The sequence below is a fragment of the Oryctolagus cuniculus genome, chromosome 18, assembly GCF_051225735.1.
Source record: "Oryctolagus cuniculus isolate XC-2025 breed Fujian yellow rabbit chromosome 18, ASM5122573v1, whole genome shotgun sequence".
NCBI classification, from domain to species: domain Eukaryota; kingdom Metazoa; phylum Chordata; class Mammalia; order Lagomorpha; family Leporidae; genus Oryctolagus; species Oryctolagus cuniculus.
Window position 1 is genome coordinate 20986311 of NC_142884.1, and position 22556 is coordinate 21008866.

A 22556-nucleotide genomic window follows, 5' to 3' on the forward strand; every position below is an offset into this window, starting at 1 on the left:
TCTCTCTCTCTCTCACTATCCACTCTGCCTGTAAAAAAACAAAAAAACAAAAAAACAAACAAAACTAGGCAAAAACTTCAAAATTTTTTGCATCAAAATACATGTATCTTTTATTATTTTTACGTTTTTATTTATTTTCATTTATTCTTTCAGAGAGGGAGAGAAAGAAATATTCCACCTGCTGCTTTACTCTCCCAAATGCCCACAACAGCCACAGCTGGGCTACGCTGAAGCCAGGAACCTGGAACTCAATCCAGGTCTCCCACGTTGGTGGCAGGGACTCAAGAACTTGAGCTGACACCTGCTGCTCCCCCCACCCCCTGAAGTATACATTAGTTGGAACTAGAGCCAGGACTTGAATCCAGGCAAGCTGATATGGAATGCAAACATTTCAAGTGATATTTTAACCACCAGGTCAAACACTTGCCTCAAACTTATCTTTTCATTCTATTCTTCCACAAACTTTTTGAAGTACCCTCATAGAACCACAAGGATTAGTTTTAAGTACATGTGGGAACATTTTTCTAAAGTGGAACAATCTGACTGTCAACAACAATGGAAGACAGAAGGCAGTCTTTTTCTTTTAGACTCAAAGGAGAAAGCAGCCAACATAGAATTCCATACCAGTGAAAATATTCATCAAGAAATAAGTGGGATAAAAACATTTTCATGTGGCCAAAAATTGAGAGAATTTGTCAACAGCAGATGTCCACAAAGGAAATTTTTTTAACAAAGCAAATGTTAAGGGTGTTTTCTTCCAATAGAAAGAAAATGACACCAAATGAAAATGGATATGACAACAGCAGAGAAGTTAGGAGAGGAATGACTGATGGTTAAGTAGCCAAAGGTTCCAATATTGCCCTGCAAGTCCCAGTTTATTGTACTTGCTAGCATATACTTAGTGACCTGGCATTGTTCTGGGCACTGTCACATAATCACCTCATAACAGCCATGACAAGTACATGAGAAAGGCACTGCTTTTATCCCATTTGCAGAGGAGAAAACTGAAGCACCGAGAACTTACATAATTTTCTCAAACTACATAGTGAGTAAGTGGAAGAGGAAGGAAAGGAACTCAGGCAGTCTGAAACTAAGAGTCTGTGCCCTCAACTACACAACCCCAGCACTCCAAAGTTAGGAGAATAAATGAATGAATTGCTGAATCAGATAAAACGAGTGGCAGTCTTGGGGAAACAAGCTTTTCTAAGGGATGAAGATAGTTGCAGAAGAAAGGACCATACGCACAGGCAAAGTGGTGGCCACTGAGGAAGAGACGGCACAACCTTGTTTTAAGTGGGAGGGAAACGTAAGCAGAGAGGCAGGAACGGGGGTCAGGAACGGTGTGCTCAGACGCTGCTGCCGCCAGATCCATGTCCTTCACATCCTCCAATCTCAGTAAGGTCCCAGGCCTTTCTTTCCCAGGACGGCTATGAGGGGAGCGTCTCCACATAACTGTAGTTACCTCTACCACGTGACTCACCCACGACCACCCCCAACAGATCATCCTCGCTCACCTGGGCACCATGGTCCTGTAATATCATTTGCAATCGTCCAGGGCTCTTTCCCTTGCTCCAACAAGGAGATGATATCAGGCTTAGAAATGGAAATCCCTGTTTATAGGAAGAGAAATGGGGTATGATCACACTGTTTCGAAATTCAAGCCCAGTCCCTCGTCACCAAGAAACTGAAGAAATTATAGGAGGAAGGTGTGAAGGTTGTCCAAAGGATGGGAAGACAGGGATGCTCAACAAAACCACTTATTTCCAATTCCATAAAGCACAAAACAATTTTCCTGGGAACAGAGAACGGGAATTGAGTCCGAAACTCATAAACTGCTCTAGAAATTCACAACGAAGAAACCAGAAATTCCAGAAGGCTGGCCTGAATTATGTGGACTAGGCAACGAGGGTGGTTATCCTCTATTAACCTTCTCCTTTGCCTGCAATTCACTCCTCAGTGCTCCTGGCCCTGTCCCGAGTCCTGCTCTGTGCCCAGAGAGCTTACCTGTAAGGACGGTATTATCCATGCCCATGTTTTCCCACTGGGTTTGGTAAATGGGAAGTATCAGAAGGAGTTCAGGCAGAAACAGAGAGCATGCAGGTCCTTTCTTAGCCCTGTCTCCTTCCTTTGAGCCAGGAGTTCTGGGGGGAACTGCAGTCGCTGGCCTGGGCCCTTCTCTGCACCCTGGTTTCTTCTCTTCGGCCTTTCAGGCTAGAGGCAGAAACAGGCCCCCACCAATGTGCTTGCTGGCTCCTTATTTACTGCCTGGCCCTGAGTGACACAATATCCTTACCTAGTGAGACCAAGTTACCAAAGTTCTCCAAAGTCACGTCTCTGTACAAGTCCCTCTGGGCGGGTTTCAGACACTTCCATTCTTCCTGAGAGAACTCTACGGCCACATCCCTGAATGTCACCAATCCCTGAAACAATAAGCCCATGCATGACTAGTGAATTCCAGGACTTTTGTGTTCTTCAGTTTTTATTATGAAATATTTCAAAATACACAAAAATACAAAGAATAGCATAACGACCCCCATGCACCTAACACTCTGCTTCAACAAATAACCACAAGGTTTGCATTTCTTGTTTTCTCTCTTCCATCTTTTATCTCTTATGTATTGAGGCAAATCTCACACAACAAACATCACAATTCTTCACCTACAAATGCTTCAGTATTTAACAGGTTAGAGACTTTGTTTTCCTAAAGAAAAGCATAAGAGTCAGAATATTATCACATTTAATAAAATTAACGATAATTTCCCAATAAACAGATTAAGTTCAAATTATCTCAATCTTCTGAAATGTGATTTAAAAAATTTGATTGATTGGAAAGGCAGAGGGACAGAGAGACAGAAAGGGTAAGGGAGAGGGGAGAGAGAGAGAGAGACAAACAGACAGACAGAGACAGATCTTCCATCCAAAGTGGTATCAAAAGTGATCTTATTTATTTATTTATTTATTTATGACGCAGAGAGACAAACTAAGAGAGCACTTTTCTGCCAGAATCACTCCCCAAATGCCTACAGCTACAAAGCTGGGGGCGGAACACTTGATTCAGGTCTCCCACATGGGTAAAAGGAATCTAACTACTTGGGTCATTAGCAGGAAGCTGGAATGAGGAGCTAGAGGCTGGGAATCAAAGCTAGGGATGCTGGCTGGCGCCGCGGCTCACTAGGCTAATCCTCCGCCTAGCGGCGCCGGCACACCGGGTTCTAGTCCCGGTCGGGGCGCTGGATTCTGTCCCGGTTGCCCCTCTTCCAGGCCAGCTCTCTGCTGTGGCCAGGGAGTGCAGTGGAGGATGGCCCAGGTGCTTGGGCCCTGCACCCCATGGGAGACCAGGAAAAGCACCTGGCTCCTGGCTCCTGCCATCGGATCAGCGCGGTGCGCCGGCCGCAGCGTGCCTCCGCGGCGGCCATTGGAGGGTGAACCAACGGCAAAGGAAGACCTTTCTCTCTGTCTCTCTCTCTCACTGTCCACTCTGCCTGTCAAAAAAAAAAAAAAAAAAAAAAAAAAAAAAAACCAAACAAAGCTAGGGATGCTGATGTGGGACATGAATGTCCTAACCAGTGTCTTAACCACCAAGTCAAATGCCTGCTCCTCAAAAGTGATTTTCTTTAAAAATATTTATTTATTTTATTTGAAAGTCAGAGGTATAGAGACAGAGGGAGAAGACAGAGAGAGGGAGAGAGAGATCTTCTATTTGCTGGTTCACTCCCCTAGATGGCCACAATGTCTGGGGCTGGGCTAGGTTGAAGGCAGGAGCCAAGAGCTTCATCTAGGTCTTCCACATAGGTGGAAGGGGCCCAAACACTTGGACCATCTTCTGCTGGTTTTCCTGGGCCATTAGCAGAGAGATGGACCAGAAGAGGAGCAGCCAGGACACGAACCTGTGCTTGTATGGGATGCCAGTGTTACAAGTGGCAGTTCTGCCCACTATGCCACAACACTGGCCCCCAAAAGTGATTGAACACTTGGTTTGGTCAAACCATGATTCAAACAAGACACACATATTGCATTTAGTTGATTGGTTCCCTAAAGTCTCTCAAATCTTTAACAGTTCACACAAACCTGTTAAAATTTTATTACCATTTGTTTATTAAAGACATATTTGATCTGGTAGAAATCACCATATTCTAGATTTGGCTGATTGTATCTTCATGGCATAGCTTTATTTTTTCTCATTATTTTTTGGTTTATTTATTTATTTATTTGAGAGGCATAGTTAGAGATGGAGAGAAAGAGAGAGATCTTCCATCTGCTGGTTCACTCCTCAAATGGCTGCAATGGCCAGGGTTCAGCCATGCTGAAGCCAGAAGCTTTGTCTGGTCTCCCACATGGGTACAGGAGCCTAAACACTTGGGCTATCTTCCACTGCTTTCACACGTACATTAGCAGGAAGCTGGATTGGAAGTGGAGCAGCCAGGACTTGAACCGGTGCCCATGTAGGATGTCAGCATCGCAAATGGCGACTTAACCTGCTGAGCCACAGCACTGGCCACTAGCTTTACTTTTTCTTCTTTTTTTAAATTTTTATTATTTATTTATTATTTATTTTGACAGGCAGAGTGGACAGTGAGAGAGAGAGAGAGAGAGAGACAGAGAGAAAGGTCTTCCTTTTCTGTTGGTTCACCCCCCAAGTGGCTGCTGCGGCCGGCGCACCACCAGGAGCCAGGAGCTTCTCCTGGTCTCCACACAGGTGCAAGGCCCAAGGACCTGGGCCATCCTCCACTGCACTCCTGGGCCACAGCAGAGAGCAGGCCTGGAAGAGGGGCAACCGGGAAAGAATCCGGCGCCCTGACCGGGACTAGAACCCGAGGTGCCGGCACTGCTGGCGGAGGATTAGCCTATTGAGCTGCAGTGCCGGCCTCTTTTTTTTTTTTTTTTTTTTTTTTTTAATTATTTATTTGAGAGGCAGAGTTACAGACACAGAGAATGAAAGACAGAGAGAGAGGTCTTCCATTTGCTGGTTCAGCCCCTAAATGGCAGCAATGGCCAGAGCTGACCCAATCCAAAGCCAGGAGCCAGGAGCTTCTTCCAGATCTCCCATGTGGGTACAGTGGCCCAAAATCTTGGGCCATCCTCCATTGCCTCCCCAGGTCATATGCAGAGAGCTGGATCAGAGGAGCAGCCGGGACACCAACCAGTGCTCCTATGAGATGCAGGTGCCACAGGCAGAGGCTTAGCCTACTGTGTCACAGTGCTGCCCCCAGCTTTACTTCTAAACTTTCTGTAAAATGGAAACGAGGTCTGGAGTCTTGATTTCCATTTTGCAGGGGTGAGAGGGCATGGACATGTCAGAAAGTTTTCTAACTAAAGTTCCCAATCACAGCCCTTGTCTAAAAGGCCTCACAAAACAGGAGACATTACCATATATTGAGACCAGGACCAACCACTACTGTGGGGAGCAACTCGGACTAGACTAAGTTGCTGGAATTGAGACTTATTCTATGCATCTGCTCTCCCACAATATGGTGCTGGGAGAGAAGAAAACAGCTTCTACACAGCTGCCTCCAGTTCAGCCAATAAACTGTAGGACTTGCTCCTGATTGGAGGAGAGCAGCGTGCTCGGCGTGTGGGCAGCCGAGTTGGGATTGGCGGAGGAGGACTATAAAGGAGGAGAGAGACGGCATGCACCAGGAACATCTAACGGGAACATCTAAGGGGAACACCTGTGCAGCCCCCGAGAGAGCCGGCCGGCGGTGTGCCGCTCCCCTGCGGAAGTGGGGAAAGTGGCCAGGGGGAACTGCCCTTCCATGGAGGTGGAAGGGACAGTAGCCAACCCGGGAAGAACCAGCAGCAAACCCGGGGAGGGCCGAGCAGACGAAAGAACAGCGCAGGGTCCTGTGTCGTTCCTCCATGAAGAGGGGGAGCGACACACTACAGCTCCAACCATGTCCACACAGAAAAGACAGGACTGGGGGCTTCTGTTGCAAACATTCTAATGTCGAATAGTAACAGCAAACACCCTTGTTATATGGGTTTTGTTTTGTTTTGTTTTGTTTTTTATTTATTTGACAGGTAGAGTTAGACAATGAGAGCGAGACAGAAAGAAAGGTCTTCCTTCTGTTGGTCCACCCCCTAAATGGTCGCTATGGCCGGCGCTGCACCGATCCAAAGCCAGGAGCCAGGTGCTTTCTCTTGGTCTCCCATGTGGGTGTAGGGGCCCAAGGACCTGGGCCATTCTCCACTGCCTTCCCGGGCCACAGCAGAGAGCTGGACTGGAAGAGGAGTAACTGGGACTAGAACCGGGTGCCCATATGGGATGCTGGCACTGCAGGCAGAGGATTAGCCAAGTGAGCCATGGTGCCAGCCCACCCTTGTTATATGTTAAACACATTTCTAATTCTCAAGAAAGTAAGGGAAACAAAATCCCAGAGCTAACAGAACACATAGACACACACATACACACATGCACACACACACTCCTCAACCCAGAGAGGTGAGTAAATATGTTAGCTGGGGCCAATCTGAAGTGAAATGCTTTGGGGATCAACCTTAGTGTGGGACCTAGAACACAGCAGGGTATGAACCCATGAAAAGTTGGGATCCTAGAAGAGAATCGGTGAAATGGTAGGCCTATGAGAACCCTGCTGGGAAAGAAGAATGACAAGGAACCTCCTGCAGCTTGAGAGGGAAGAAAAGGCGTTATCATGAATGATCCTTACTACTATCAACTTCCATTGCCTATCTCTAACTGAAGGCCAACACTCAAGGAAGTCTGAAATTCCAAAAAATCACATCATTCATGTGGTTGGAGGAAACTCCAGGTGAAAAATTAAAGTGTGCTGAGTTTGAAAATCGTCCAACATGCAAAGCCTCTCTGATGGAGAGCATCATTTAGCCAGTTCCCTAAGGACTGCCAGAAAATAAACTAAGTCATCGAGATAATTCAGTGGGGGAAAGAGCAGTCTCTTTAAACAAACAGGGTTAGGACAACTAAAGGAATCGCCACTTACAAAAAAAGGAAGCTGGATTCATAGCTCCCACCACACGCAAAACCAACTCAAAATGATCACAGACCCAGGTGTGAAAAGCTAAATCAATAAAACTAGAAAAAAACATAGGAGTCTATCTTCATGACCTTGAGTCAGGCACTGGTTTCCTAGGTCAAAAAGATAAATGAACTTTATAAAAATTAAAAACTTTTGTGCCACAAATGATTCCACTAAGAAAGTGAAAAATCCCACCACCAGAATGGGAAAATATCTTCAAATCATATATCTGATAAGGGATTTGTATCCAGAATACAGAAAGCACTCTTAACATTTAACAGTTGGGTTTTTTTTTTTTTTTTGTGATGATAAAATTGTTCTAAAATTGGGGCCAGCACTGTGGCGTAGAGGGTAAAGCCACCACCTACAGAGCCAGCGTCCCCTATGGGTGCCAGTTCGAATCTTGGCTGCTCTACTTCTAAGCCAGCTCCCTGGATTAGATGGCCAGGGAAAGCAGTAGAGGATGGCCCAAGTACTTGAGCTCTTGCACTCTCATGGGAGATGCAGAAGCTCCTGGCTCCTGGCTTCGGACTATTGCAGCCACTTAGGAAGTGAACCAGCAGATGGAAGACCTTTCTCTATGTCTCTCCCTCTGTCTATAGCTGTGCCTCTCAAATAAATAAATCTTCAAGAAAAAGTTCTAAAACGGACTGTGCAGAACAGTAAGTTTCAGGATAAAGAACAGAAACGTTGATACGATGTGGAGGGAAGAAAGATTATTCCAAGGATACAATAAATTTCAACATACCTGGGCCATGGCCTTCAGATCTATCTGATGGGCTCTGATTTCTCTGGATTCTTCTAGACAAATGCAGAGCAAAAAGCAGGTTAGGGGAGAATGGGGTAAAACTCGGATGAACAGAGAACTCCCACATGGATGAGCATAAAACAACTGTACTTCTGCTGACCTTGCTTTGCTTCCCTGCCCTCCCTGTCCCACCATACACTGATATTGAAAACTGCAGAGTTAACAAAGCCCAGCCTCTTTATGAACACTAGGGAACCCCTAAGCAGCACTGTGTCTTCAAGGCACCTGTGCTCTGACACTGCCCTGGAGCTCAAGCAGCTCTGAGGCACAGATTCAGGTCTGGACAGTACGCCATCTTGCTGATGCTAATCTAAGCCTAGACGGGGCCTTTATGAAGCTCACCTGCTCCAAACTGCAGCAAGGACAATCCTAACTCATTCCCACCCACTTTATCCCTTACACCATCAGGCTAGGAGCACAGAACTTTTGCACAGGCCACAACCTGAGTAAAAGACATCTCTGAAGAAGTCTTCCAGGTTCTCTGGGGGTCAGCAGGCCAAACCTCTTGGGTACCTCACCTGCTCTACTTCCTTCTTCCTCATCTAAAATGCGACACTATCAACAGTTCTATCAAAGCCTCCAGCCCCAGCTGTAGTCACAAGACAGGAGCAAGAAAGCCACAGCAACACACACATCTTACATGCATACCTGCACATCCAGAGTACTGACCTCAGTGGAAACTCAGTTTCTACAAGTTTCTTAACCCACCACTCTGTATTTCCCATCTAAGCTCACCCTATTGCTTTCCTGTAGAACATCACTTCCAGGCCAGCGCCGTGGCTCACCTGGCTAATCCTCTGCCTGTGGCACCGGCACCCCGGGTTCTAGTCCTGCTTGGGGCGCCGGGTACTAGTCCCAGTTGCTTCTGTTCCAGTCCAGCTCTCTGCTATGGCCCGGGAGGGCAGCGGAGGATGGCCCAAGTGCTTGGGCTCTGCACCTGCATGGGAGACAGGGAGGAAGTACCTAGCTCCTGGCTTTGGATGGGCGCAGCGCTGGCCGCAGCAGCCATTAGGGGAGTGAACCAACAGAAGGAAGACCTCTCTCTCTGTCTCTCTCTCACTGTCTATGACTCTCTCTCGGTCTCTCTCTCTCACTGTCTAACTCTGCCTGGCAAGAAAAAAGAAAAAGAAAATCACTTCCTCAGCGACTGTCAGGGCTGGCAGTGTTATTAGTCCGGTGAACGTCCTATTTCTCAACAGCAATGAAAATTCAGGATTTTAAGGAGGGTATTAAAGTTGATTCTAATTAGAGGTATAAGAAGCTTCCTATGGTTGTGGTGGTATCAGTGGTGAGAAGGAAGATTAATGTAACCAATAGAGGTGGTATCATGGGAAATTTGCTGTAAGATATAGAATATGAATGGGGTTATAAAAAAAATCATGGAAGTTTAAGAGGCAGAAAAAGGAAAAGAACACTCTAAGCAGAGTGAAATGCAGTGGCCAAAATAGTGGACTAAAGTATATGGTGTGTTTGAGGTAAACAGAATAATTTAAAATTAGTTGAGTAATTTGAGAAAGTTTTGTGCCACAGAATTTTCTGCAATGGTGGAAATCTTCACATTTGTGTTATAAATATAGTAGCCACTTGCCTCTTATGGCCATTTAACATTTAAAATGCGGCTAGTACGTCTGAAGAACTGAATTTCAATTAAATGTAATCTCAAGTGGTCTAAATTTAAATTTAATTAGCTCCAAATCTTGAGGCGGACAAAGCTGAGGATGACACCCGAGATCAGAAAATGAAGGCATCTGACTGAAATAACTGTGAGGGCAAGGACCAATGGGTCTCATCACCACTCTCATCAGCACGGTGTCCACAGTGTCTGGAGAACACATGTGACCAATACACACGGGCTAACCACATAAAAGTTAGACTTTCACCCGTTAATGAAATAGAAGGCAGCTGAAGAATTTTAAGAAGGAAGTGATGAGATCAATAAAACTGATGCCAAAACTGAGAGATCCTTGTACTTTTCAAAGGCAACAAAGAGGGCCTGACCCAGAACAGCAGCAGTAGACATGAGGAGGAGGGGGATGAACTCAAGGTGGAGATTAGAGGTAAAACCAACAGGTTTTGGCATCTGATCAGATATGGAGGCAGAGAAAGAGAAGCCAGGGAACTCTTTCATATTTACTCAGCTGCTACCTCAACTGGCACAGTTCTAGGGATCAGGAACATAATAAATACAACAAATCAACTCCCTGCCCCAGCGGATCTCACATTCTAATGAGAAGAGGCAGTCCACAAATGTTACCTTCTATTCCTGTGAGGCGGCCAAAGTTCTATGGAGAAGAGTAAGGGACAGGGAGCTTTGGGGGAACGGAGGGAGGTCTGAGGCTTTGTGCTGAGAAGGTGACATGGAAGCACAGCCTGCATGGAGTGAGAGAGCAGTGCAGACACCCGGGGAGTGCACTTCCAGTAGAAGAGAACAGCAGTTACAAAGGCCTCAGGCAGGAACAGGGGAAGGAATGGAATATATGAGAGGAAGGGGGTAGTGGCTCACCTGACAGAGGGTGGGAAAAGGGAGGGAGACAGAGATAGCAGGAGTGAGAGTGCATGGGAAGCCAGACCATGCGGGGCTTGAAGGTCAATGTTAGCATTTTGGTTCTATTTTTTTAATAAAAGATTTATTTATTTGAAAAGTAGAGTGAGACAAGAGATAGAGATAGAGACCTTCCATCCACTGATTTGCTTCCTAAATGCCTGGAACAGCTACGGCTGAGCCAGACTGAAGCCAGGAGCCAGGAACTCCATCTAGGTCTCCCATGTGGAAACCCATGTGGGTGGCAGGCACCCAACCACTTGGGTCATCATCCACTGCCTCCCAGGTATATTAGCAGGAAACTGGATTCAGACACAGAGCTAGAACTTGAACCCAGACACTTGATAGAGGATTCAGGCATCCCAAGTGATGCCTTAACTGCTATGTCCAATACCTGCCCCTAGAATCCCATTCTTACAGGAAAAATACACACTGAACACCTGTATGCATGAATGTATGCATGGAAGACAAGACAGACTGAAAGGATTCTCGATTAAATTTTTACACTTGTGTATGTTATAATAATGAAGGGATCTTTGTTTTGCCCTGTATTTTCAAGTTTTTTCCTTAAGCATATATTTTATAAAGATATTGTAATTTTATAAAGATAAATAATACAATTAATGGGGTGGTAGATTATAAAAGGAGATATACGTGCACCTTTGGGAACCTGGATGGTGAGAGTTTGGTTTTCTCCAGGACCCTAAAGCTCTCACCACAGAGGCAATCTCTCAGGAAAGCCTTCCTAATTTCTTAGTCCCCTCACTCACCTGTGCATTGGCTCAAGTCAACCCTTTCTCTCCAGAGATATCTTCTTTGCTCCACAAACACACACTACATCTAATTTACAGAAGCAACTTCCTACACATGGAGAAAAAAAATGGGCCTTAGCCAGTACGGTAGACATTACTAATGTTTCACCATTAACCCATTTTCTTTTCTTTTTTGGCCCTCAGAAGATAATATTTTCCAACTTCTTGGAGTTAGGTAAGATCATGAACTGGTTTTGGCCAAGGAAATTGAGCTGGGGCTGTGCATCACTTCAGTCTGAGCCACACGGGAAAGACTGCACAATTCGCTAATCTTCCTATTCCTGGATGTGGTGACCAAGGAGCTGTGCATATCAAATGGTTCAGGTGTGGGATCCTGGAGTTTCCTTCAGTCTGGGACCTTGTTGAACCATACTAGATATACAGCATGAGCAAAAATCTAAAATCATTTTCTAAGTCCTGCGGATGGAAGATCTCCTTCTGTCTCTCCTTTTCTCTCTCTGTAACTCTGCCTTTCCAGAAAAAAAAATTTTTTTTGTTAGTTAGTTAAGATTTATTTATTTATTTGAAAGTCAGAGTTACAGAGAGAGAAAGGGAGAGACAGGGCAGGAGGGAAGAGAGTTCCCAAATGGCTGCAATGGCCAGGGCTGGGCCAGGCTGAAGCCAGGAGCCAGGAGCCAGGAGCCTCTTCTGGCTCTCCCACATGGGTGCAGAGGCTCAAGCACTTGGGCCATCTTCCTTTGTTTTCCCAGGCACATTAGCAGGAAGCTAAGTCAGAAGTGGAGCAGCCAGGACTTGAACCAGTGCGGATGTGGGATGTGGTACAGCAGATGGGTGCTTAACCCTCTGTGCCACAGCACTGCCCCCCCCCCCTTTAATTTTTTTTTTTTGTTTCCCCACAGGCAGAGAGAATGAGAGAGCTTACATCCTCTGGTCCAGTCCCCAAATGCCTGCAAAGATTGGGCCTGGGCCAAGTCAAAGCTGGGAATCAGAAACAATCCTGGTTTCCCATGTGGGTGGCAAGGACCCAAGACCTGAGCCACTGCCTGCTGTCTCCCAGGGTGTGCATTAGCAGAAAGCTATAATTGGAAGTGGAGGTAGAATTGAACAAAGGAAGTCCATTGTGAGCTGTGGGTATTCCTACTGGCATCTTAACCACACAGGGCGATTTCCTGCCTTGAAACTGACCTTGACTCAGCAAAAACTCAGTTCCTTTAGAACTCTAGCGTTAACACTTTCTAGGCACTGGCTTTGTGTGCAGAGAGGGTTAAGCTCCTGCCTGTTACACAGGTGTCCCCTCTCTGAGTGCTGCTTTGAGCCCAGATTGCTCTGCTTCTGACCCAGCTCCCTGCTAATGCACCTGGGAAAGCAGTAGATGATGGGATTAACTGTTTAGATGCCTGTCATCTACGTGGAAGGCCTGGATGGAGTCGTGGGCTCCTAGATTGGGCCTGCACCAGCCCCAGCCAACGCAGCCGTCTGGGGAGTGAACCTTGGATGGAGATCTTTCTCTCTGTCTCTCTGCCTTTCAAATTAATAAAACTTAAAAAAAATGGGGGAGGGATTGAGTAGACATTTTCCCAGAAATGATATACAAATAAGCAATAACCATGTGAAAGGATGCTCAGAAATACTAATGATTCATTAGAAAAGTGTATTTACAAAAAAAAAAAAAAAAAAAAAAAGGCAGGGCCAGTGTTGTGCCGCTGCAATGCTGGCATCTCGTATGGGCCGGTTTGAGTACCGGCTGCTCCACTTCCAATCCAGCTCCCTGATAATGCACCTGGGAAAGCAGCAGAGGATGGCCCAAGTGCTTGGGCCCCTGCACCCATGTAGGAGATCTGGAAGGAGTTCCTAGCTCTTGGCTTCAGCTTGGCCCATCCCCGGGCCATTACAGCCATTTGGGAGGTGAACCAATGGATGGAAGATCCCTCTCTGTATCTCTCTTTTAAAAAAAAAAATTTTTTTTTTATTTGACAGATAGAGTTAGACAGCGAGAGAGAGAGACAGAGAGAAAAGTCTTCCTTCCGATGGTTCACCCCCGAAATGGCTGCTACTGCCAGAGCTACGCCGATCCAAAGCCAGGAGCCAGGTGCTTCCTCCTGGTCTCCCGTGCGGGTACAGGGACCAAGGACCTGGGCCATCCTCCACTGCACTCCCTGGCCACAGCAGAGAGCTGGACTGGAAGAGGAGCAGCCAGGACTAGAACCCGGTGCCCATATGGGATGCCGGCGCCGTAGGTGGAGGATTAACCAAGTGAGTCACGGCGCTGGCCCCATCTCTGTATCTCTCTCTCTCTCCCTCTCTCTCTGTAACTCTGCCTTTCGAATTAATAAAAAATAAAAATTTTTAAAAAGCCCTAAAAATGCACTATCTTACAAAGAAATTAACAAGAAAATAACAAGTGCTGGTGAGGATGTGGAGAAATTGGAAACTTTGTGTACTGCTAGTGAGAACAGCACAGTTGCTGGGGAAAATGGTATGGTAATTCTTCAGGAAATCAAACGTAAGAATTACCATGGCAATTTAATTTTGGATATACACCCAGAAGCTGTGTAAGCAGGGAGTGGAACAGGTTAGTCATTTGTAGTCTCATGGTCACAACAGCATTATTATTCACAAAAGTCCAAAAGGTAGAAGCAACCCAAGTGCCCACAGATGAATGAATAAACAAAATGTGGTCCATATGTGCAAAGAAGTACTATGTAGCCCAACATGTAGTACTATGTACTACAACAAGGACGCACGCTAAGTGAAATTAGTCAATCAACACAAAGACAAATACTGTATGATTCCATTTATATGAGGATCCCAAAGTAGTCAAATTCATAGAGATAGAAATAATGGCAATTGTCAGGAACTGGGAAGAGGGAGAAATGGGGAGTTACCTTTTAACTGGTGTGGGACTTCAGCCTGAAAAGAAGAAAAACATTGTGGAGATGCATGTTGGTGATGGTTGTAAAACAATGTGAAAAATGTACTTAATGCCATTAAAATGCACAATTAAAATGATTAAAATGGTAACTTTTAGTTTATATATATAACACAATTTTTTAAGTTAACAAAGGTCCTGAACAGACATTTCACCAAAGAAGACATATAAATAGCTAACAAGCACATGAAAAGATATTCAACATCACTAACATTAGGGAAGTGTCACTTGACACCCCATAGGATCACTATTACCAAAACAAGGGTTGGCATAGATGGAAAAATTAGAACTCAAAATTAAAAAAATATATATTTATCGTATTTATTTGACAGGCAGAATTACAGAGAGAGAGGGAGATAGAGCAAGAGATCCTCCATCTGCTGGTTCACTCCCCAAATGACTACAATAGCCAGCGCTGGGCTGGGCTGAAGCCAAGAGCCAGGAACTTTATCCAAGTCTCCCACATTTATTGATTTATTTATTAGAATATTAGTGTTAGATGGGGGCTGGCACTGTGATGTAGCTGGTAAAAGCCGCTGCCTGCGGTGTTGGCATCCCATATGGGCACTGGTTTGAGTCCCAGCTGCTCCACTTCCAATCCAGCTCCCTGCTGTGGCCTGGGAAAGCAGTAGAAGATGGCCCAAGTGCTTGTGCCCCTGCACCCACGTGGGAGACCCAGAAGAAGCTCCTGGCTCCTGGCTTCAGATCAGCACAACTCAGACTGTTGCAGCCATATTTAAAATAAAGAAAAATATTACTGTTAGAAAGAGATTTTCCTTCTTGTTTACTTATTTAAATATTAACTAGAATTTTTTATCCTTTAAACTGTAATCTAATACTATCATTATTGTGTTGCTCAAATTGTCACAGATGTGGCTGTGGAAACCCCTGTGACTCCGTTTCAGTGTGGCATGCCTCCCCACAACTTTTTTTTTTTTTTTTTTTGGTAGTACTTCCTTATTTTCTGGCACCATGAAAAAAATTTTTTTTAATTTTTTTTTATTTTTTTGACAGGCAGAGTGGACAGTGAGAGAGAGAGACGGAGAGAAAGGTCTTCTTTTGCCGTTGGTTTACCCTCCAATGGCCGCCACGGTTGGCGCGCTGCGGCCGGCACACCGCGCTGATCTGATGGCAGGAGCCAGGAGCCAGGTGCTTTTCCTGGTCTCCCATGGGGTGCAGGGCCCAAGCACCTGGGCCATCCTCCACTGCACTCCCTGGCCACAGCAGAGAGCTGGCCTGGAAGAGGGGCAACCGGGATAGAATCCGGCGCCCCAACCGGGACTAGAACGCGGTGTGCCGGCGCCGCTAGGCGGAGGATTAGCCTAGTGAGCCGCGGCGCCGGCCGGCACCATGAAATTTCCAGGCTATTTCTGTACTCTCCTTGCCCCTGTCCCGGAATCAACAGGTTTCCCAGGGAACATGGATTCCTTTTATTAGAAAATGCTATTTTGAAATCCAGCTTAGATATATACAATACTTCTGAGATGTCTTTGCTTCTTAGGCTCGCTCAGCTATGAACTCTGTACACACAAACCCATCTGTGTTTGTCTATGTGCATATACAAATAATCCCTGAGTTTGTATGATAGCAGTTTCACTTCAACACCACAGGGTTTATTTTAACCTCTACTTCCTTTGTGGTAACTCCTTTCTCTAAAGTGAAAAACCTGGCTTCTCATTAACTATGATACTTATTTGCGCAATCCTATGTCAATAATTATGATACTTATTTGCACAATCCTATGTCAAAAGTGGTTTAAGAGTTACTGCAGGGGCTGGCATTGTGGTATAGTGGGTAAAACCTCCACTTCCAGTGCCAGCATCCAATATGGGTACTGGTTGGAGTCCGGGCTACTCCACTTCCAATCCAGTTCCCTGCTAATGGGCCTGGGAAAGCAGCAGAGAATGACCTAAGTGCTTGGGCCCCTGCAGCCAAGTGGGAGACCTATGTTCCTGGCTTCGGACCCACCCAGCTCCAGCCACTGCAGCCATTTGTGGAGTGAACTAGCAGATATATGCTCTCTCTTTGTCTCTCCCTCTAAGTCTGTCTTTCAAATAAAATGGAAAATCTTTAAAGAAAAAAAATTACTTCACATACTACTCAGTTCTTTTTGTCGTTAGTCTTACAATATATAGCTTTCTGAAATTCAGAGAGTAGTCTTCCATCCACTGGTTCACTCCCCAAATGACTGCAACGTTCGGAACTGGGCCTATCTGAAGCCAGGAGCCAGGTGCCGGTTTTTTGTTTTGTTTTTATTTTTGTTTTTGACAGGCAGAGTTAGGCAGTGAGAGACAGAAAGAAAGGTCTTCCTTTTCCATTGGTTTACCCCTCAAATGGCCGCCACGGCCGACACACTGCGCTGATCCAAAGCCAGGAGCCAGGTGCTTTCTCTTGGTCTCCCATGCAGGTGCAGGGCCCAAGCACTTGGGCCATCCTCCACTGCCTTCCCAGGCCACAGCTTAGAGCTGGACTGGAAGAGGAGCAACTGGGACAGAACCGGCGCCCCAATTAGGACTAGAACCCGGTGTGCTGGCGCTTGCAGGCGGAGGATTAGCCTAGTGAGCCGCGGCACCGGCCTAGGTGCCAGGTTTCTAAAATTACTTTTTTCCTACAGCCTTTTGTATCAAGATATTTGTTAAAATTCATGGAAAATGGAATTAAAAGATAAGTTTGAGGGTGAGTGGTTAGCAGTTAGGATGTCACTGGGGTCACTCTCATTCCATGTATCATAGTGTGTGGGTTTGAGTCCTGGCTCCACTTCCAATTCCAGCTTCCTGTTAATGTGCACCCTGTGAGGCAGCAGGAGAAGTGCCTGGAATCCCTGGCAGCCAGTGAGAGCCCTGGATTGAGTTCCTAGTTCCCAGCTTTGGCTTGGCCCAGCTCTGGCTGTTGCTGACATTTAGGGAGTGAACCAGCAGATGGGAGATAAGATTCTCTCCCTCTCTCTCCCTCTCTCTCTCTCTCTCTCTCTCTGTGTGTGTGTCTGCCTTTCAAATAAATAGATAAAATTTAAAATTTAAAGAAATGAGTCTTGGGGATTGTGCTTTTAGTCTAGCAGTTAAGATACCTGTGTTAAGACACATGTATCTCATATTGGAGTATCTGGATTCTAGGAGGTGGTGGTGATGGCTCAAGTAATTGAATCCCTGCCATCTATATGGGAAATCTGGATAGAGCACCAGGATCCCAGCTTCAGCTGAACTCAGTCCCAGTTGTTGTAGGTATCTGAAGAATGAACCAGTAGCTAGGAATTATGTCTCTTTTCTGTCTCTGTGTCTGTCTGTCTGTCCCTCTTTCTCTGCCTCTCAAAAAATTTTTTTTGAAAACACAAGTCTGGGCTCCCCTCATGTTTTTGTTGATTTTAATTATTTTTTATTAAGTGAAACAATAATATGGTTCTAAGTCAGAATTAGACAGAAATAGCTATTCAGTCACTCCTCCATTGTTTGTTCTCTCCCTATTCTTCCATTCTTCCTACCCTATTCCCATTCCTTCACTATAGTAACCATTCTTGTTAATCTGTGAATATTTTGTTTTATGGTTAAACATACATAAAATTTACCACTGTAATCATTTTTCAGTGTAGAGGATTAAGTACACTCACATCACCACTATCCATTTCCACAGACTTTTTACCTTTAACTTTTTTTTCTTTCCTTTTTCATTTGAGAGGCAGAGAGAGACAGAGTGCGCTTTCAACCACTGCTTTGCTACCCAAATGCCTGCAAAGATCCCAGGCCAGAAGTTAAGAACTCAGTTCAGGTCGCCTACATGGGTGGCAGGAATCCAAGCACTCGAGCCATCACCATTGCTTCCTAGGGTGTTTAACAGCAGAAAGCTGGAATCAGAGGTGAAGCCCGGCATTGAACGCAGACACTGTGACATAGTACACAGATGTCTTATCTGGCATCTTCACCACTAGGCCAAATGCCACCCCCCGCCAATATCTTTAACTTTTTGAGGAATCAACAAACTGTTTCCCCTACCAGCTGCACAATGCACAAGAGTTCTAATTGCAGGGCTGGTGCTGTGGCATAGCGGGTTAAGCCATTGCCTGCAGCACCAGCATCCCATATGGGCACTGGTTCGAGTCCCAGCTGCTTCACTGCTGATCTAGCTCCCTGCTAATATGCCTGGAAAATAGTGGAGGACGGTCTAAATCATCGGGCCAGTGCACCCACATGGGAGACTGTGGGGAGCAATCCGGACTAGACTAAGTTGCTCGAATTAGGACTTATTCTATGCATCTGCTCTCCCACAATATGGCGCTGGGAGAGAAGTAAACAGCTTCCGCACAGCTGCCTCCAGTTCAACCAATTAACTGTAGGACTTGCTCCTGATTGGAGAGCAGCGTACTCAGCCGAGTTGGGATTGGCGGAGGAGGACTATAAAGGAGGAGAGAGACGACATGCACCAGCAACATCTATGGGGAACATCTAGCTGAGGGAACACCTGTGCAGCCCCCGAGAAGAGCCGGCCGGCGGTGTGCCGCTCCCCTGCGGAAGTGGGGAATGCGGCCAGGGGGAACTGCCCTTCCACGGAGGTGGAAGGGATAGTAGCCAACCCGGGAAGAACCAGCGGCAAACCCGGGGAGGGCCGAGCAGACGAAAGAACAGCGCAGGGTCCTGTGTTGCTCCTCCACGAAGAGGGGGAGCGACATAATGGTGCCGTGACTCGGATAGGAAACGCAGGACGGATAGGAAACCTAGAACGGATAGGAAACTTAGGACGGATATGAAACTTAGGAGGGAAGAAACGGGAAGAAACGGGAAGAACTAGGGAAAATATCGGAGAGAGAAACTAGCAAACAGCCTAGGGAAAATATCGGAGAGACTAGCAAACAGCCTAGGGAAAAGCCGGACGAAAAAGGAGCCGGAAGAAGCTATTGAAAGCCTAGGCATAGATTCGGATACGGACTACGGGGGGAAGCTGGGAGAAATCTCTAAGGTCGAAAGCGAAAGTGAAAGCTAGAACAAACAGACTCGGACGCGGACTGTGGGGAGAGGCCAGGAGAAATGAGGGAGGAATATCGTTGGAGGAAAGCTTGGGGAAACATACCGGGTAGAGAAAAATGTTAGGGAAATTGAAGCCGCGGGGGGCAGGCCAAGGCGGAAACGAAAGCCACTTTGGGATTCTCAAGTTAGCCCGGGAATAGGGGGCGAAAAGTTAAAACCAGAAGCTGAGACGCAAGCCAGATTGGGATCCGTCTGATTAGCTCGGGGAGCAAAGGACGGGAAGCCAAACCGTGGGGCGGAGACGTACGCTGGGTTGAATTCGCCAGGCTAGCCCGGGGAACTTGGATTGAATGCTAGTGGTGGAGACGCAAGCTACGCTGTGTTACTCGCGGAAGCCGCCGCGTGCAGAGAGAGCACGGGGCGTGAGTAGATAGGGAACGGGGCTGGCGTAGGCCGTGGTTCAGACGCGAAAGGGTTAAGCGTGGAGACCGCGGAGCCGCGCAAAGCCGGGAAGCTGCGCAGATGAGAGAGGCGCGCGGGCTGAAGCGGCGCAAAGCCGGGAACCCGCCGGCGGGGCGAGGTGCCGGGAAGCTGCGGGGATAAGAGAAACAGAAGTTTTAGAAGTTAAGTGAGAGAAATAGGAATGCTGGAAGATAGAAGTAAAATGGGAGAAATAGGAATGCCCGGAGATAGAGAAATAGAGAGAAATAAGGCCTCCCCTCAACATGCCAATTAGAAGGCTTGGATTCGGTCTGCCCGATTAGTGAGGCGGTGAGCACCTGGGCGGCTAGCCGCAGGTCACCGAAGACAGGCACGAATTAACATCAGTAAAGCTTCCCCACAATGCAACAATTAGGAGGCTTGGATTCGGTCTGCCTGATTTAAGGCGGTAAGCGCCAGCAAAGCTCGACCAGAGTATGAGCTGCAGGTCACCGAAGATAGGCACGAACCAACACTAATAAGTCTCCCCCACAATACGGCAATGAGAAGGCTTGGATTCGGTTTGCCTGATAGGTTTTGTAAACACCTGCGGGCAGTTCTAGCAGAGCAGAGCATGCGCTGCAGGGCACCGAACACAGGCACGCATCAGCGCCTAGAAACCTCCTCACAACATGGCGAAGAGAGGACCCGGATTCGGTTTTCCTGATTGATAGGACTTGTAAGAGCCTGTGGCAACTCTAGCAAGTACAGCAGAGTGTGTGCTGCGGGACACCGAAGACAGGCACGTATCAACGCCAAAAAATAAAAAGAAAGGGGGATCTGTGGGGAGCAATCCGGACTAGACTAAGTTGCTCGAATTAGGACTTATTCTATGCATCTGCTCTCCCACAATATGGCGCTGGGAGAGAAGTAAACAGCTTCCGCACAGCTGCCTCCAGTTCAACCAATTAACTGTAGGACTTGCTCCTGATTGGAGAGCAGCGTACTCAGCCGAGTTGGGATTGGCGGAGGAGGACTATAAAGGAGGAGAGAGACGACATGCACCAGCAACATCTATGGGGAACATCTAGCTGAGGGAACACCTGTGCAGCCCCCGAGAAGAGCCGGCCGGCGGTGTGCCGCTCCCCTGCGGAAGTGGGGAATGCGGCCAGGGGGAACTGCCCTTCCACGGAGGTGGAAGGGATAGTAGCCAACCCGGGAAGAACCAGCGGCAAACCCGGGGAGGGCCGAGCAGACGAAAGAACAGCGCAGGGTCCTGTGTTGCTCCTCCACGAAGAGGGGGAGCGACAGGAGACCTGCTAGAAGCTCCTGGCTCCTGGCTTCAGATCTGCTCAGCTCTAGCCGTTATGGCCTGCTGGGGAGTGAACCAGCAGATGGAAGATTTCTCTCTCCTTCTCTCTCTGTATTCTGCCTTTCAAATAAATAATTTTAAAAAGAGTATATGGGAATTCTATTTGTATAACATTTTGAAGTCTAAAATTAATTCAACATGAAAACAATGTTAAAAAACCTTGGGTGCACAGGGAGCAGAAAGGATGTGAACCTTTCAGGCCATCTCCAGGGCACTCAATGACTCCCACAGCAAATACTGGAAACTAGGTCACTCTGGCAGGTGGTGAGTAGGCAGTAGCTCTGTTACAGAGTTTCAGAAAGAAGAAAACAATAATAAGCAAGCTTCCAAGGAAGGAATAAAACCTGATGTGTCTGGCATTTAGGTTAGAAGGTCAATAGCAATTCTTTCCTTCTTTTAACACTGTTCTTGACAAAGGGTTAAGAGAAAAAAGTCCTGAGTGACCAGGACAGCTTTGAAAAGTCATCCCCTGGACCAGCATTGTGGCAGAGCAGGCAAAGCTGCCGCCTGTGACACTGCCATCCCTTATGGGCGCTGGTCCGTGTCCTGGTTGCTCCGAGTCTGATCCAGCTCCCTGCTAATGTGCCTGAAAAACCAGTGGAAGACGGCCTAAGTGCTTGGGCCCCTGCACCCACAAGGAAGACCCGGATGGAATTCCAGGCTCCTGGTTTCAGATGGGCCCAGCTCCAGCTGTTCTGGCCATCTTGGGGAGTGAACCAGCAGATGGAAAACCTCTCTCTCTGTTAACTCTGCCTTAAAATAAATAAATAAATAAAAGGAAAGAAAAGTCATCCCCCTACTCTATGACACAGAGGAGGGAGATCACACCTTCACAAGCTGATGTCCCTATCTGCACACACAGCATCAGTCACCATCTCCCCCACCCCCACCCCCACCCTCACACATTCTCCAATATTCACAACAGGCGTACACACGCAGTCTCCAGTCACAGGCACACGGCAACGACACGCAGTGTGGCACAGGCTAGCATCACACAACCAAAGCCATGCATCCACCCTGGAGCCGCGCGGTCACAACCGCACAGACACCTGCACAGGGCGTACAGGCAGGCAGGCGCGCTAAGGGCGCACACCGGAGCCACAAGCATTTTATCACACGGACCCCGCACCCCAATACAAAGTATCACACACTCTTCCACAAAAACAACCAGCCAACAGAACTGCACGCTCACAGGAACCCACACCCAGCCCCAACGCGCATCCTCAGCCGGCTCCCGCCTGCGCGCACAGACCCGAGTCTCCGGACACGCCCCGTCCCCGCCCCGAACTCCCAGACCCCTCACCTTCAGCCTCCCCTGGTCGCGTCCGGGTCCTTGCGGAGCCTGCGATCTCGCCACGACGTCAAAGGAGACGAAACGTCGGCCGCTGTGGGCTCTGGGAAACGTAGTCCACAGACCAAGCAGCCACGGACAAGATGGCGGTTTTTTTTTTTTTTTAACCTCTGAGTCTGGGTTTGGCCCAGAGGCATCAAAGAGGGAATCCGCCCTGCAAACCTTTCGGCACGCCAGAGATTGAGTTCAGTAAAGGACCACGCACCCTCAAAGTCCCCTTAGCACAAGAGGAGGCAGCCAAGTTTGCGTGGCGGAGACAGAGAATCGAGCAGCAAAGCCTTACGGGAAATGTAGTCCACGGCAGGAAAAGCGCCCTTGTCAGTAACACAAGGTAACTGCGTACCAGCCTGGGCCTGGCCTTCGTCAAGGAGCCGGGCCGAGCCGCGGAGACTTCTGGGAGTGCCTACTCGCCCT

At 47.3% G+C, this 22556-nt stretch overlaps 1 protein-coding gene across 7 annotated transcripts in view; it reads right to left on the minus strand.

Moving 5' to 3' along the window:
• Positions 1 to 22511, minus strand: part of ZNF565 (zinc finger protein 565) — a 31995-nt gene extending 9484 nt beyond the window's left edge. Inside the window, exons 1-6 of one of the 7 annotated variants that reach the window (XM_008249566.5) lie at positions 22095 to 22227; positions 14001 to 14025; positions 11113 to 11203; positions 7741 to 7793; positions 2294 to 2420; positions 1515 to 1610 (exon numbers count right to left, since the gene is read on the minus strand). In XM_008249566.5, the coding sequence (XP_008247788.1) occupies positions 1515 to 1610; positions 2294 to 2420; positions 7741 to 7749 (232 nt within the window). In that variant the 5' untranslated portion in view covers positions 7750 to 7793; positions 11113 to 11203; positions 14001 to 14025; positions 22095 to 22227. Of the gene's footprint in view, positions 1 to 1514; positions 1611 to 2293; positions 2421 to 7740; positions 7794 to 11112; positions 11204 to 14000; positions 14026 to 20983; positions 21073 to 22094 lie in introns of those variants that run through there. The other 6 variants (XM_089319498.1, XM_089319497.1, XM_008249565.5 and 3 more) reach the window with 6 other exon arrangements.
• Positions 22512 to 22556: the final 45 nt, after the last annotated feature.